General features: G+C 39.7%; 1 protein-coding gene across 3 annotated transcripts; it reads left to right on the top strand.

Moving 5' to 3' along the window:
- The first annotated feature begins 2,588 nt into the window (after positions 1-2,588).
- Positions 2,589-12,371, top strand: fxr1 (FMR1 autosomal homolog 1). 3 transcript variants are annotated; one of them, XM_018757416.2, is made up of 17 exons: positions 2,589-2,657; positions 4,481-4,533; positions 4,777-4,870; positions 4,963-5,034; positions 5,178-5,326; positions 5,435-5,528; positions 5,640-5,756; positions 5,957-6,127; positions 6,216-6,294; positions 6,381-6,490; positions 6,711-6,797; positions 6,900-7,110; positions 7,376-7,588; positions 7,822-8,022; positions 8,152-8,229; positions 9,008-9,093; positions 10,498-12,371. In XM_018757416.2, the coding sequence occupies exons 1-17, from the start codon at positions 2,589-2,591 to the stop codon at positions 10,663-10,665; spliced, it is 2,052 nt and encodes a 683-aa protein (XP_018612932.2). In that variant the 3' UTR covers positions 10,666-12,371. The 3 variants fall into 3 exon arrangements, with proteins under 3 accessions (XP_018612932.2, XP_018612931.1, XP_018612933.1); XM_018757415.2 differs by having other exon boundaries at positions 2,600-2,657; positions 7,795-8,022; XM_018757417.2 differs by lacking the exon at positions 8,152-8,229 and having other exon boundaries at positions 2,600-2,657.
- The last annotated feature ends 1,398 nt before the right edge of the window (positions 12,372-13,769 follow it).

Consider the following 13,769-nt stretch of genomic DNA (forward strand, 5'->3'; position numbering starts at 1 on the left):
TTTCAAAGTGGTTTTGTGGTTCACCACTTTTGATGCACGCATGGAAAAAAATTATCCTTGCAACAATATGGTGACAAGAGTGATGCTGTTCCACGGAGATGCCGTATATTTTATTGCCAGCCATTTAAAAAAAAAAATTAGATTTGAAAGCAGCTAAAAAGTGACTGGTGTCATGTCATGCTCTGTCCCTGGTGATAGCAAACTGGTCATGTATTTCCTCTTCATCCCTCTCAATATTGACAAACTTTTTTGAAGAATTACCCACTTGAGAATATATTCATTGTTCGTGAAACTATAGTCCGATGTTTGATCTCTCCATGAACAGAGATGGAAACACTGGTCCATCCCAAGGCTGTTGGTACCCTGGGTATCATCATTGCACCATCACTGAAACCAACTGTGGAACCGTGAGGGTAAGGTCATGACAATGTTAGGGTTCTTTTACAAGTGATTTCTTATTTTCTGAGAATTTTTGAAATGTGTGTAAAGGAGCAATTCACTGTTCCCTTTCATACTGCCTTCACCCTCCCACTAGTACATAAGTATGTACATAAGGATTGTAATTCACCTTATTTACCAAAAGAAACGGTTTGGAGCGATTTCACCCTGTTTTACTGATGCTATTCTACATATCTCATACAACCAGCAGCTTATCCAGTGATCTCCTTGGTTAATAAATGCCATACAGGAGGATGAATAGTGAAAAAGGTGTGTAAGCCTTTGCCATATTCTACGAACCTGAGCTGCTATGTTACACGTCACTTATCACTTGTGTGCAGGGTGGTGCACTAAAGAGCATGGCTACATCCACTACGTAGCGTGTAAACACTCTGGAATGGAGTCTGATCCCATCCCTCCTCTTCACCCCCCAGACTCCAGCTCCTGCATGCGTCCTTTCCGAAACACAATTTTAAACTGAATTTGTATGCATTGTATGTATCTGAAGAACTGAATACGGAAATACAGTATGAGGAAGGAGCTTTTTGAGCATTGAATTCCTCCGATGGAATTGTCAAACTTTTAAATTCCTAATTGAATTCTCACAATCAGTCATTCAAGCTGTCCAAAGCAGTTTCAATTAGCACATTCAAGTTTTTGTAATAGTCTCATTTCCATAAATTCAGATTAAATTATCGTTGGCACTAATCTCACCCGCACCCCCACACACGGGCTTTCGGAACTTTGAAACCTTTGATCCGCTCTAAACCGATACCAGTCTGCATTTATTCATTTGCATTCATTCATGTGGCAGATGTTCCTTTCCAAAGCGATGTACAACTCAGAGTAAACAGAAGTGCATCTCACAGAAGACAGAGCAGTTACAGACATACACATGATTGTAGGAGCGCAGCCCGTTTGTTTGATACGACTGTTGTGCTAATGCACCTTTTCCAGGTACCTATAGGAGTATGAATAACAATATGAATAGCAAAATAAGTAGATAAAAAGGAGCAGGAAGTGAAGGACTAATTCGCAAAAGCATCAGGAATTCAGAAGAAAAAGTCTAAGAGAGATTTATCCTGGGACCCTTCCTGAACACTGGGGGATTCAGCAGCTGTGAGGGACAGAAAGAACTTATTCCACCACAACTGGGCCAAGACTTTGAATTTTTGTGCTATAGATTTTAGGGTCTTATACTTTGTATAGCATTCCTGCTGGTCCAGAATACCTGAATGACCCCATCACGTCATATCCGTCTGTTGCAAGTATTCATTCAGAAGCTTCCTCCCAAATTGCTCATTTTGTCTCACCCTTTGTCCTTTTAGCATCACCATCGTGGAATGAAGAAAAATGACCATGTAAAGGGCAGAAATGCTCTTGCACTGAATAATAAGCCCATTATTTGAAAAGGGGTATGTTCTTTATGATGTGGCAGTTGTTTTTTATATGAAACCCTGTTACATAAGTTATGAGTGCATCTGGAAATTTAACGTAATACAAGCAACTAGGATATGTATTGATACGCAACCTGCATTACCTCACTTTGACAAAAGGTGCAGAGCCGATATGCATTGCTTCTCATTGCTACTTGAAGAGATGAACAAATTTCATGTTTCCTTTAGTAAATGAAATAATTCATGATGAGCTCATCTGCTCTAATGTTCAGACACCACATCTCCAATGTTTGTGTACAATTCCTGTAATAATACTAGTCATATTTTAATCCAAGTTTATACAACTGTGCAAAAAAACATCCACCAGGCTTCTCGTCATTATAATACTGAATTTCCAGTTTCATCCAGTTTGTATAATGACATTTAGGGTATACTAATAATTGTACACTGTGTGTGTAAAAAGACAGATAACTCGATTTGAACTCTTTCTCTTTCTTTGTGGTTTAACTCTGTTGCTACTCAGTTTGGCCAATTTTACACTGCGGAAAGTTTGGATTCCGTTCTCCTTTACGTTACGGCTGATATTACTCAAAGGAATTTAGTTTAACCAGAAAAAAAACAGACAGGAAAAAAGAAGACGTAACGACAAAAAGTTAGAGAAACTACTTCAACCACTCGCCGTTGATGTATTTGGGTGTGCATGCGCGCGCGCGCCCACCTCAGCAGTGTACGTTTCTGGAAAGCGCTCCCAGCATGCACCGCGCGTCCAACATGGAGGAACTGACGGTGGAGGTCCGCGGCTCCAACGGCGCTTATTACAAGGTAAATATTTATAATTCGCACCTTTGTTACTTACTTAAATTAGTACAGACGTGTCCCAGTATAGGGACATCAGAAAAAAAAGCGCATCTGGCGATTGAGTTGGTGACCACAAGGCGTAGTGTTTCTACCGCTGCCCGACGATGTCGTCTCGCCTCTCTGTCTAAAACTAACTAGCCAAAGAAGTGTCTAGAGTTTGCTACTTTGACAAAAAAATCACAATGTCGCAGGCAGTGCAATAAGGCACTGTGACCTGACACGGCGCAGCACCTGTTTTTGTTGCACTATTATGAAGAGACAGAAATACGTGCCGGAACGGGTTGTTGTTGTGTAGCTGAAGTTAGCTAGCATGCTAACTTCTTTGTTGTCGTCTCGCCGGCCCAACCGGACAGTCAGTTAGCCGGTTAGCTGGTTGGTTAGTTAGCGATGATTTCATTCTTTCGCTGAATAGCTGACAGTTTTCCCGACCTCTCCTTGCTTTGTTTGTGATAATTAGTTGTTTAATCTTCAGCCTGCTCACTCGTTTCGGTGTTACGAAGAAGTGCTCGCCCGGAGACACGCGTCGACCGACGATGTGGAAAAACAGGTTTTATCCACGTCCGGCGCGGGAATGTTAAACAGCTTAACTTTGTCAAGAAGTGGGTGGGTTAACTGCTTCTCTCTGCCCGCTGAATGTCATTGGGGAGGGTTAGGGCCACGGATTATTTAGTAAGAATTTTTGAATATTAGGGTATCATTTACAAAAGCCTGGGTTTCCAGAAGATTTGGGCGACTTTCGGGATTTCAGTTGCTTGCACCTTATATGTGTGAGTTGACTAGTGGCTGCTGTTACTTGTTATATGACAGCAGTGGGCTGTGATAACGTTGTTGTGACAGTTTCTTGAATAGTTGAGTTTATCATGATATTGCTGGATTGTGCTGTGAGATGGTGGTACTGAGTTAGTTGTCGTGGCAGTACTGCATTGTATGAAGGTTATTATCATGACACTACTTGGTTCTTCTGAAGTCAATTATGACAGTATTTAATGATGGTGTTGAAGTTAATTGTCATGATGACATATGGTGGTGCTTAGGTTATTTATTGTAACACAACTGGATCAAGATGGTTAGTTATCGTGGCTCTGATGTTAGTTATGGCAGTACTTGAGGGTGCTGAAATTAAATATCATGACAGGAGTGGATTGTGCTGAAGTTAGTTATGACAGTGGACACTCGGTGGTGCTGAAATTAGTTATCATGGCAGTAGAGATGGTGCTGCAGTTATCTTAATACAGGGTCATGCTAAAGTCATCCACAGAATGTGTGTCTGTTCCCATGTGTGTCAGCTGTCGGCTGTCAGTCCTCAGAAGCCAGCAACTTCAGCTTAAATGCTGGGCTATTTTTGAATCTCTGGCTAACAGATGGTCACTCATTGCAGGGAGGTACTTGCCTTTGCCACGAGACTTATCTTTCACACACTGAAATGTGAAATGGAGGAATTTATTCCCAATTCCCAGATGAATACAATAACTAGTAAACCTGTTGGTGACTTGACAAAGGAAGGGTTTTACACAGGGTGTTTCCAGTTTAAAAACTGTGTAGTGTTTGCTCTCAGTTTTTAGAATGTTATATTCAGTCACATTATTGTTGTTTTTTTAAATTGTGCATTTTCAGTGTCTAAGATGATGAACGTCTTTTGAATTTCTTAGTCTTCCTTGTAATCATCCAGACAAAAGGATTTTATGGGTGTTATACTGTAGATGTTAATAAAGTGTTAGAATCATACACCTAAAGCAAATAATTACTTGTTGAATGTCTTCTAAAGAATGCATTACACTTTTCTACAGGGGTTTGTCAAAGATGTCCATGATGATTCCCTCACCATTGTTTTTGAAAACAAGTGAGTATGATGTGCTTAGCTGTTGGTTTAGCAGCGTTAAATTAAAAACTATCACGTTCATGAAAAACATCCAGAATTGTAACATTTTATATTAAAAGACATGGAATGATATGAGATAATTTAACATATTTCCTTAATGTTTTATGGAAAGCCCTTTTTCTAAATGATCTACTTTGACATGTTATTGCCATCATACCTTGTTTGCGTAACTATTAAAACAGGACTGTATATTTTTCTGTAAAGCTGGCAACCAGAGCGGCAGGTCCCGTTCAGTGATGTTAGGTTGCCACCCCCCTCAGATGCTAAAAAGGAAATCGGAGAGGGAGATGAGGTGGAGGTATGTTCTTTTATGATTCCTGCTGTTTCGTTGCTTTATGGTGTTTTAAGTTGTTAATTTCTTTTAGGTAATTGTGTTGATGTGTCTCACAGATATTCTCCAGGGCCAATGAACATGAGCCATGTGGCTGGTGGCTGGCTAAAGTGCGCATGATGAAAGGAGATGTATGTAAAGAAACATATGTTCTGTTATCTGCCTTTGCAACGTAATTGTAATATGTAATTTTTCGTATGTAAATTATGTTTACACAGTAACCATATTGTGACAGTTTCTGTGATCTTGTTTTCTGTTGTTTTTTTTTGTACAGTTCTACGTGATTGAGTATGCAGCCTGTGATGCTACATACAACGAAATAGTCACATTTGAACGTTTACGGCCAGTGAATGTGAACAAAGCTGTGACAAAGAACACTTTCTTCAAATGCACTGTTCCTGTTCCTGAAGACCTGAGAGCTGCGTATGTACTTGCTCCTAATCAGCTTGGGTAGTAACTAGTTATGTAACGTATCTAAATTCGAAGTGAGCAACAAAAGTTTTTCTTTTTTTTTCATTTATTTATTTTTAGATGTGAAAATGAACATGCGCACAAAGATTTTAAGAAGGCAGTGGGTGCTTTTCGAATCGTTTACAATTCAGAGACCAGCCAGCTGGTTATCTTGGTGAGTCATTTACTTTTCCCTCACATCATTTTGCTATTCATTGGTTACACTTAATTTTGGAGTTCTGTGAGGAAATGTAATGCAAGTATTTCTCATCTGCATCTTTTTCAGACAACAAATGAAACAACTGTCAAGAGAGTGGCCATTCTGAGTGATATGCATCTGCGCAGCATTCGCACTAAATTGATGCTGATGTCCAGAAATGAGGAAGCAACAAAACACTTGGAGGTATGAGTTGAATATTAGAAAAACAGTGTTGGAAAGGATTCTGCCTTCTGTGTTCATGAACTTGTGAAACAAGGTATGCTGTACATTATGCCTGTACTGTTTAAAATTGAAGTTTAGTTGAAATTTGGGTCACAAAGTGATCCCCACTGAAAGATTTACCTGTTGTAAAGGTGGACATCCAAATCATTGATCATTTTTAGAGCACAAAGCAGCTGGCGTCTGCCTTTCAAGAAGAATTCAGCGTCAGGGAGGACTTGATGGGGCTTGCCATTGGCAGTCATGGCAGCAACATTCAGCAAGCCAGGAAAGTTCCTGGAGTCACTGCCATTGAGCTTGATGAGGACACTGGTACCTTCAGGATTTATGGAGAGGTATTTCAGATGCTATTCATGGAACAGATAACCCAGCTTGCACATGTTATTGGATGTTAAATGACACCTTGCGTTTTTTTTAATCAAGAGTGCGGAAGCTGTACAGAAAGCGAGGGGTTACCTGGAATTCATTGAAGAGTCTGTTCAAATTCCCAGGAACTTGGTTGGTATGTGGAAGCTCAATATCATGTTAAGACACAGTCAAAGACAAAAGAGCAGGAGTTGTTCAGTTTTACCTTCTTAATCTTTGTAGGCAAGGTAATTGGTAAGAATGGGAAAGTTATCCAAGAGATTGTGGATAAATCGGGGGTGGTACGAGTGCGAATCGAAGGAGACAACGACAACAAACTTCCTCGACAAGAAGTAAGCCTTTTGGTTTTTTAAAAAAAAAAAAAAAAAATTATTTTTCTGTTCTACCATGATAAAATTTTCCTTTTGGTATAAATTCTTTCTGTAAACTGGTTATTCCATAAGCATTTGTGTATATGTAAAGGTAATTGGCTTTTAGGTGCATGTCCTACATGAACAGCTTCTCATTGACCATAATAACATTTTAAATTTGTCTTTTTTTGTCTTTATACAGGGAATGGTTCCATTTACATTTGTTGGCACAAAGGAAAGTATTGGGAATGTACAGGTCCTTCTAGAGTATCACATTGCTTATCTTAATGTAAGTGTTGTATTATAAATAGCTCACCAAAGTACCACTTTTCTCCCGTGGTTCTGAAAAGGAAACATTGCACAGGCACTTTACAGTCTGTTTTATCTGCAGGAAGTGGAACAGCTGCGGCTGGAGAGACTGCAGATTGACGAACAGCTGCGCCAGATTGGAATGGGCTTCCGTCCCACGTCTGGCCGACCTGTTGACAAGGACCGAGGATACACCACAGATGAGAGTGCCTCAGGCGCTTCACTGCACAACAGCCGCTTTTACAGTGGGAGGGGCCGGGGCCGGAGGGGCCCCAACTACACGTCTGGTTATGGTAAGGCTGGTTCAGATGTTTGCCAGAACTACTAACCTGATATAAAATTGCTAGTAAGTGGTGAAACCTGTGAGTGACAGACATAGCATGTTCTTAGCTTGTTGTCTCTCATTGACTCACATGAGCAGAGGAGAAGGCTTTCCTCTTTAACCAGTAATGGTTCTAATTGAGGCTAGTAGTTGTACTGCAGTAGGATGATTACTTATATTGCAAGAGTAAACATTTGTGGATAATCATATATTTAATTGTCTCCTGGGTGCATCAGGCACAAACTCAGAGCAGTCAAACGCCTCAGAGACGGACTCGGAACGGAAGGACGAGTTGAGCGACTGGTCTCTAGCGGGAGAAGAGCCGGAGCGGGGGCCACGGCAACAGCGGGAGAGCAGGAGGCGGCCTGGACCAGGGAGAGGGCGTGGAGGCCACAGTGGTAGAGGCCGTGGTGGAGGACGAGGGGCAGCCACCTCGTCCATAAGCTCTGGTACTGCCCTCACTGTCGGTTACTCTTCAGTGTGTCTGCTGTACTTTTAGTTACTCTTCTCTGTGGTATGAATGTCCCGAATATGGGACAGAAAGTAGCACAGTTGTAGAACTGAACTAAAGAATTGTGTAAATCTGAAACTTGTTACTTTGGATGAATTTTTTTTTTTTTTTTTTTTTTTTTTGAATGAATGTGTGTAAACCCAGTTTTCTTAATATTGGAAAATGGCACAGTGCTTCGAGACCCTGACAGCAACCCGTACAGCGTACTTGACAACACGGAAACGGACCAGACGGCTGATACAGATGCCAGCGAATCCCATGTGAATGCCAGTCGGCGCCGCCGCTCCCGCCGCCGCCGTACAGATGAGGACACGACGCTGATTGATGGCCTTAGTGAATCCGACAATGCCTCGTTCAGTGAGAATGGTGTTGGTAAGCATTGCTCCTCATGCTCATTCATAAACTGGCACGATTGTGGTGTGGGCAAACTGTTTGTGTACCCTCTCCGTCCTGTAGTCTTTCCTTCTTCAAAGCGCAATCTCCACAAACTTCCTTTTGTAGATGATTTGGACACGAGGCCCCAGCGGCGTAACCGTAGTCGTAGGCGGCGATTCCGCCCTGCAGAAGAGAGGCAGCCAGGTAACAGGGCCAGATTAGGATGTGTGTGCTCTTAAATCAGCATGGCGGAATGTGCTCGGCTGGACTGCAGCATTTTCAGTCTCCTGGAGCCTGCGCCGTGTTTCCCCTCCTATGTCATGTATCTGTTTGCTGAGGGGTTTGGAGTTCAGGTATTATCCAGCTGTGGGATTTGTCCGAAACTCCTCGTGCAGCCCTTTTTTTTAATTAAATATTTTCTTATAAGTTATGATTTGTTTTAGTTTCTCCTGCATTGTCGGGTTTCATCTTTAGGAGGTATTAATTTAATTTCTTGTTCAAAGGAGTGATATAGATTAATAAGTAACCTACTTGTACACGGGTTTAATTTAGTCTTTCAGAAATGGTTAACAAACGCTTTTTACTGCTTCTTACTAATTTTGATTTGATTGCACTTTTATCCTTGTGAAATGTACGAAATAACGTTTGACTAATACTGTGTACCAAATTTTATTTGGTGCTTTCTAGAATGTTCTGGTACCTTCTAGATTCTTCCGATGGCTGTGAAGTACCAAACTGACACTCGAGGAAAAACTAGTGGTATTTTTGTAATCAGTAAATGTTAACTAATCATAATCAATGCAAAAATCAAAATAGTTAAGAACTTTGAAAAACTTTGTTGCATTGTGTAATGCTATCATATTTTGCATGCAGGGGAACCTTTACTTGGAAATGCTGAATTTTGTAGAGTTCTAATCTTTTTTCAACAGTGACCGCTGAATTGGTGTGTTGTTTTTTTCCCCGTGTATTTTTTACTTTTCAGTTACAGTAGCAGACTACATATCAAGGGCTGAGTCACAGAGCAGGCAGAGGAACTCAAGGGATCAGAGGAAGATTAAACGAGAAGTGGTGAGGCTTCACTGACAAAATTAGTCCAGAGAATACTGTCACATTTGGCAAATAAATGTTTAGGATTCCGAACTAGGAAACAGTTAGACTGGGTCCTCATGTTACTAACATAGAAAATTTTCAAAGATGTAAACATTTTTCAGTGAGTTTATTTTTTAGCTGTATTTCCTTGTCTATTTTCAAGAATTTGTTGATTGCAAAGCAAAAAACATCTGCATTTTCACTCAGCTGTTAAGAGTAACAGAGTTGCAATGTGGGATCAGATTAATTCAGTTGGCTTCACAATGTTAAAAACTTGTGTTGAGTTTTGGTGATTAAGATGGCATGTTTATGCAATAAATCCGTCGGCATTTGTCATTGTGTTTTCATTTTCAGTCATTTCAGACTAGTTTTAGTGTAGCTCAAAGGTAATATGGAAATGAGAAGTCTGCAGAATAGATCCAAGATTTTTACGGGGGGCAAAAAAATCTAGGGGCGTTTCTGGTGATAAGCTTTTATTGATAGTTAAGATCGTAAAGTTGAAAATGACCAAGAGGGGACGAATCTTGGACATGCTCATGTGATGTATGGGTTAACAGTCAGAATTCTTTAGTAGGCTGTGGAGGTGAAATTTTTTTTTTTTTTTTATTTTAAAATTTCACTGCATTGCATTGGTGGGGGGTGCGGTGGTGCAGTGGGCCTGGCTGCGTCCTGCTCTCTGGTGGGTCTGGGGTTCGAGTCCAGTTTGGGGTGCCTTGCGATAGACTGGTGTCCCATCCTGGGCGTGTCCCCTCCCCCTCCAGCCTTGCACCCTGTATTGCCAGGTTAGGCTCCGGTTTACCGTGATCCCACTCGGGACAAGTGGTTTCAGACTGTGTGTGTATTTGTGTGCATTGCACAGGCTTTCTGTCCAGATTGTGCCTGGGCTTGTGCCAAATGCTAGTGAGACCCTGCATTGAATAAGTGGCTATTAATAATGGGTGAAAGCATTATTTTTATTTAATAACTTCATCTGAGGTTTTTACAGATCTTTACTGATGAATAAATGGGTGGATGTTTGTATTATCCAACTTTTAGTGATTGTGGCTTTGTGGTGAAAGTGACTTTGGAGGGACAAACAAATTGATAATCTGATCCAGGATGTGTTTGTAAGTTGAGGACCCAGTGCCATATTCAGAGACAGAACACAAACAATGCAATTCTGGATTTTGTAACTTTTGCTGTAAATTTCATTTTTACAGCAATGTTGTCTTGTCCCGTATATTTATCTTGATATTTATAGTTTAGAAGAGCTTTTCCAATATTTTAATTTCAGCCTCTTGTAAGATGCTGAATCTCGTATGTATTTTAAGACAAGTGTGGCACTTTATCAAGAATGCTGAACTGAACTGAAGGCAGTGTGGTGCTTCCCTCTCTTGTCTTCAGGGACAGGTTGATTTTAAAGAGGACCACAGTCCTCCATCGGTGACGAATGGTCCTAGAAATAGAGATGACGAAGCCCAGGAACCACAGCATACTTCAGCGGAGAGAACCACGACGCTCAGTTATCAAAGTGATGGAAACCAACAGGCTGTGCTAAATGGGGTGTCCTAAACGGCCACTCAACATTTTATACGCAACTTCTACATTACATTAGTGCTTGCACAAGCTTGCCAAAGATAGACGTGGACTTCCAGATTTTAACCGCACTTTTGAGTTCCTTCATAACGGAACAAAAAGGGGGTGAATCCAAAAATACGTGACAAACCATAAGTTACACCTAGTATGTTCTTAAGGACATGGTCAGATGTTGTGCCTTCCAAAAGTAGAAAAATAAACATTGGCTGGCTGTAGAAAACTTTTGTTGGGTATGGTGACAGTGGGAAGACTCCAAACATCCTACTATTTGTTATGAAGAGCATTAGCTGCTTTTTTACGTTTTAATATGCAACCACTTCTTCATATGAGAAGAAACTAGAAAATGCAGTCTGAAATTTGCACTGAATTGTAATTTTCCCAATAGAATAATATTAATCTGGAAACTGGTCTCTTATCTTTCATGTCCATTTTAAGTGCTGTTGTAAAACCTGCAGAGTACTGGAAGATTGGGTTTTGTTTCTTCTTCAACTGCTGGGACACTGGAATGATAACGGGGCTGACTTTTGCAGAAGGGGCTTTACTTGGTTTATTTATTTGAAAATGTACAGTATTTAAATTTAACTACGCAGTACTTCTTTGAACACTAAAGTGGCTGGCAGTGTTGATGCAGGTATAATTTGGACTACTGAAAGATCAATTTCCAGATTGTTTATGTTCTGTAAACTGTCAGTCTTTTTGGTTTTTTTAATGGTCATTTTGGTTGTTTGATGTGCAATATGTTTTGTATGCAGGTAGTTCTTAAATAAAATTTGATCTTCCATCTTGATCTGAATGCTCTTAGTAACCTGGTGAGTAGTGTTTTGAGACTAAACCATTAAGTTTCATTCAGTCCCTAAAAATAATTTGTTGGCAATTGTAATGTACACACTTTTGAACATCAAAACTTGAGGCATATCTTTTCCTAGTTCTTACTGAAATGTGTGAGTCAAGCAGTGATACTTTAAAGGTTAAGTATCTTGTAGCTAGTGTGTAATAAGTTAAACCATTACAAGTTGTAAATGTTAGTAACTTATATGAATGAGCTTCGAATTGTCATAGATGCATTTATATACATAAATGGAAAACCAGCTACACCCACTTAGATTTATTTAGCTGACACCTTTACATCCGAGGTGATTTACAGTGCTAGTTACACCACAGTATATTACCTGGAGTCAGTCGATCATCTATACACCAGAGCGATACACTCTGACACAGTGAACAATGTTATCACCAATTGACTTGAAACACAGGTCTTTTCACTATGGGCAGAAACCCACAGAATACAAGCTCCACACAGACTTGAGCAAGGATTGAACCAGTGTCCTCTTGCACTGTACAGGTTCTGTGAGACACCAACACTAAGTGCACCTCCATACCACCTTCTGCCTGCGATCTCGGGAGCGTATTTATATTTAGCATCGGTAGCAGAAGTCTTCACCTGAAAGCATTGTGAAATGCAACTAGTTTGGGAAAATTATTTCATTTTACCTTGTTATATTATAATTGCTTTCAAATTACAAACCTGCAAATCCTGCAGCTGCTATTGTGAAGCCCCACTGGCCTATAAACAAAAGCAAAAAACAATAGTCCTTGATTGCATAGCCGCCCTAATTGGTAGTTAAGGAAAATAATTACAGTTTAGTCTGCAGACATGAAATGATGTGGAGATCAACAATAGCTGGTGGCATTTCATTTGCATATTATTAATGTCATATTAAGTGTTTTATTTTTTGTAACCAGATAATATTTTAAATATAAAATTAATAAAAAAAGCTATTCCTGTTTCACATATAGGTATGGGTGTATCATTTTAGTAATGAGTACTTTACTAGCTACATTAAAATGGGATATGCTTTTGCAAGCTGATGTAAAATTACTCTGCTTTTTCGCAAAAGTGCACATGCAAACAGTGTACCTGAGTATTGCAAACTACACCTCTACTGAACCTGCAACTCAACTGGGTACAATGGTGTTTGGTCTCTGTATAGGTGCAGTGTGAGGTATGTTTACATTCTCAGCCTTACATGAGTTCTGTCTGAGTTGGATGTTAGATTTGTGGCAGTGAAGTGGAAGGAGGACCTTCAGGCAAAGCTCTTGGTTTACCTATGCTGGAGTGTACTTCCTTTTTAGACAATTTCATTCTTTGCCCTTCATTATGTTCTGATTAATTTTGATTATTATTTCAAGATAATTATGATTAAGATTAACAATTATTTTTCTGTAATTATTCACTATATGGTACTCATCTTTATATGTTTTTTTCTTATTCTACCTGTGGTATGATCTGCTTTAGAAATTCCTGCAAAACAGTTCTTTTGTTACTTGTGAATTATACATAATTTGGACTGGGTGAAGTTGACTTTGAAGATGACTGGGTGAAGATGTCTTTGTGTTTTGCACAAAAAGACAGCATAAAAACACACAGGAGAAAGATATGATGGATAACACCTAGTGAGGGCTGCGGTAAACATTTTTAAGCTGTATTGTGCCTTATTATTGAAACTCCAAAGAACCTCAAACTGAAATAGATTAGATACTTTGGGTAATGACTGGAAAAAAAAGATCACTAGTCAATCATGGCTAAAATTCTGGGGATAAAATTTAGGGTGTCAGCTATGATCCCAGAGAATTTCTGTCTACTGTATGTGTCTTTCACTTTGCTGGGCATTTTAGGAAGCAGAAAAAGTATTATCATAACTGGTGTAAAGATGAGCTGCCAATCGATGCCGGTGGGTTTCTTTTTTTTCATTGTAAAAAACAGCTGTAAAGGATTCTGGGATTTTCATTAAATTTGATGTACATGTCACTTCAGCAGACCTGGAGTTAATGAGTAGACTGAGAAAACTGCCTTTAGGTCCTTAGTGATACAGCAAATTTTAACCAAACTTCAAAAATAAAAAAGCACAAACATTTGAATCTATTACAAAAATGGTTACAGTTGTTTTTTAGTCTGAACTGGTTGAAGTTCGATAAATGCATGTTTTAAAATGTGATGTTGTCCACAGTTTTTCTTCAGTCGTTCTGTTGCAAATCTTCCTCTCAGAAGAACATTTTTCATGTGCAGCATTTGCTGAGAA

The sequence above is a fragment of the Scleropages formosus genome, chromosome 8, assembly GCF_900964775.1.
Source record: "Scleropages formosus chromosome 8, fSclFor1.1, whole genome shotgun sequence".
NCBI lineage: Eukaryota > Metazoa > Chordata > Actinopteri > Osteoglossiformes > Osteoglossidae > Scleropages > Scleropages formosus.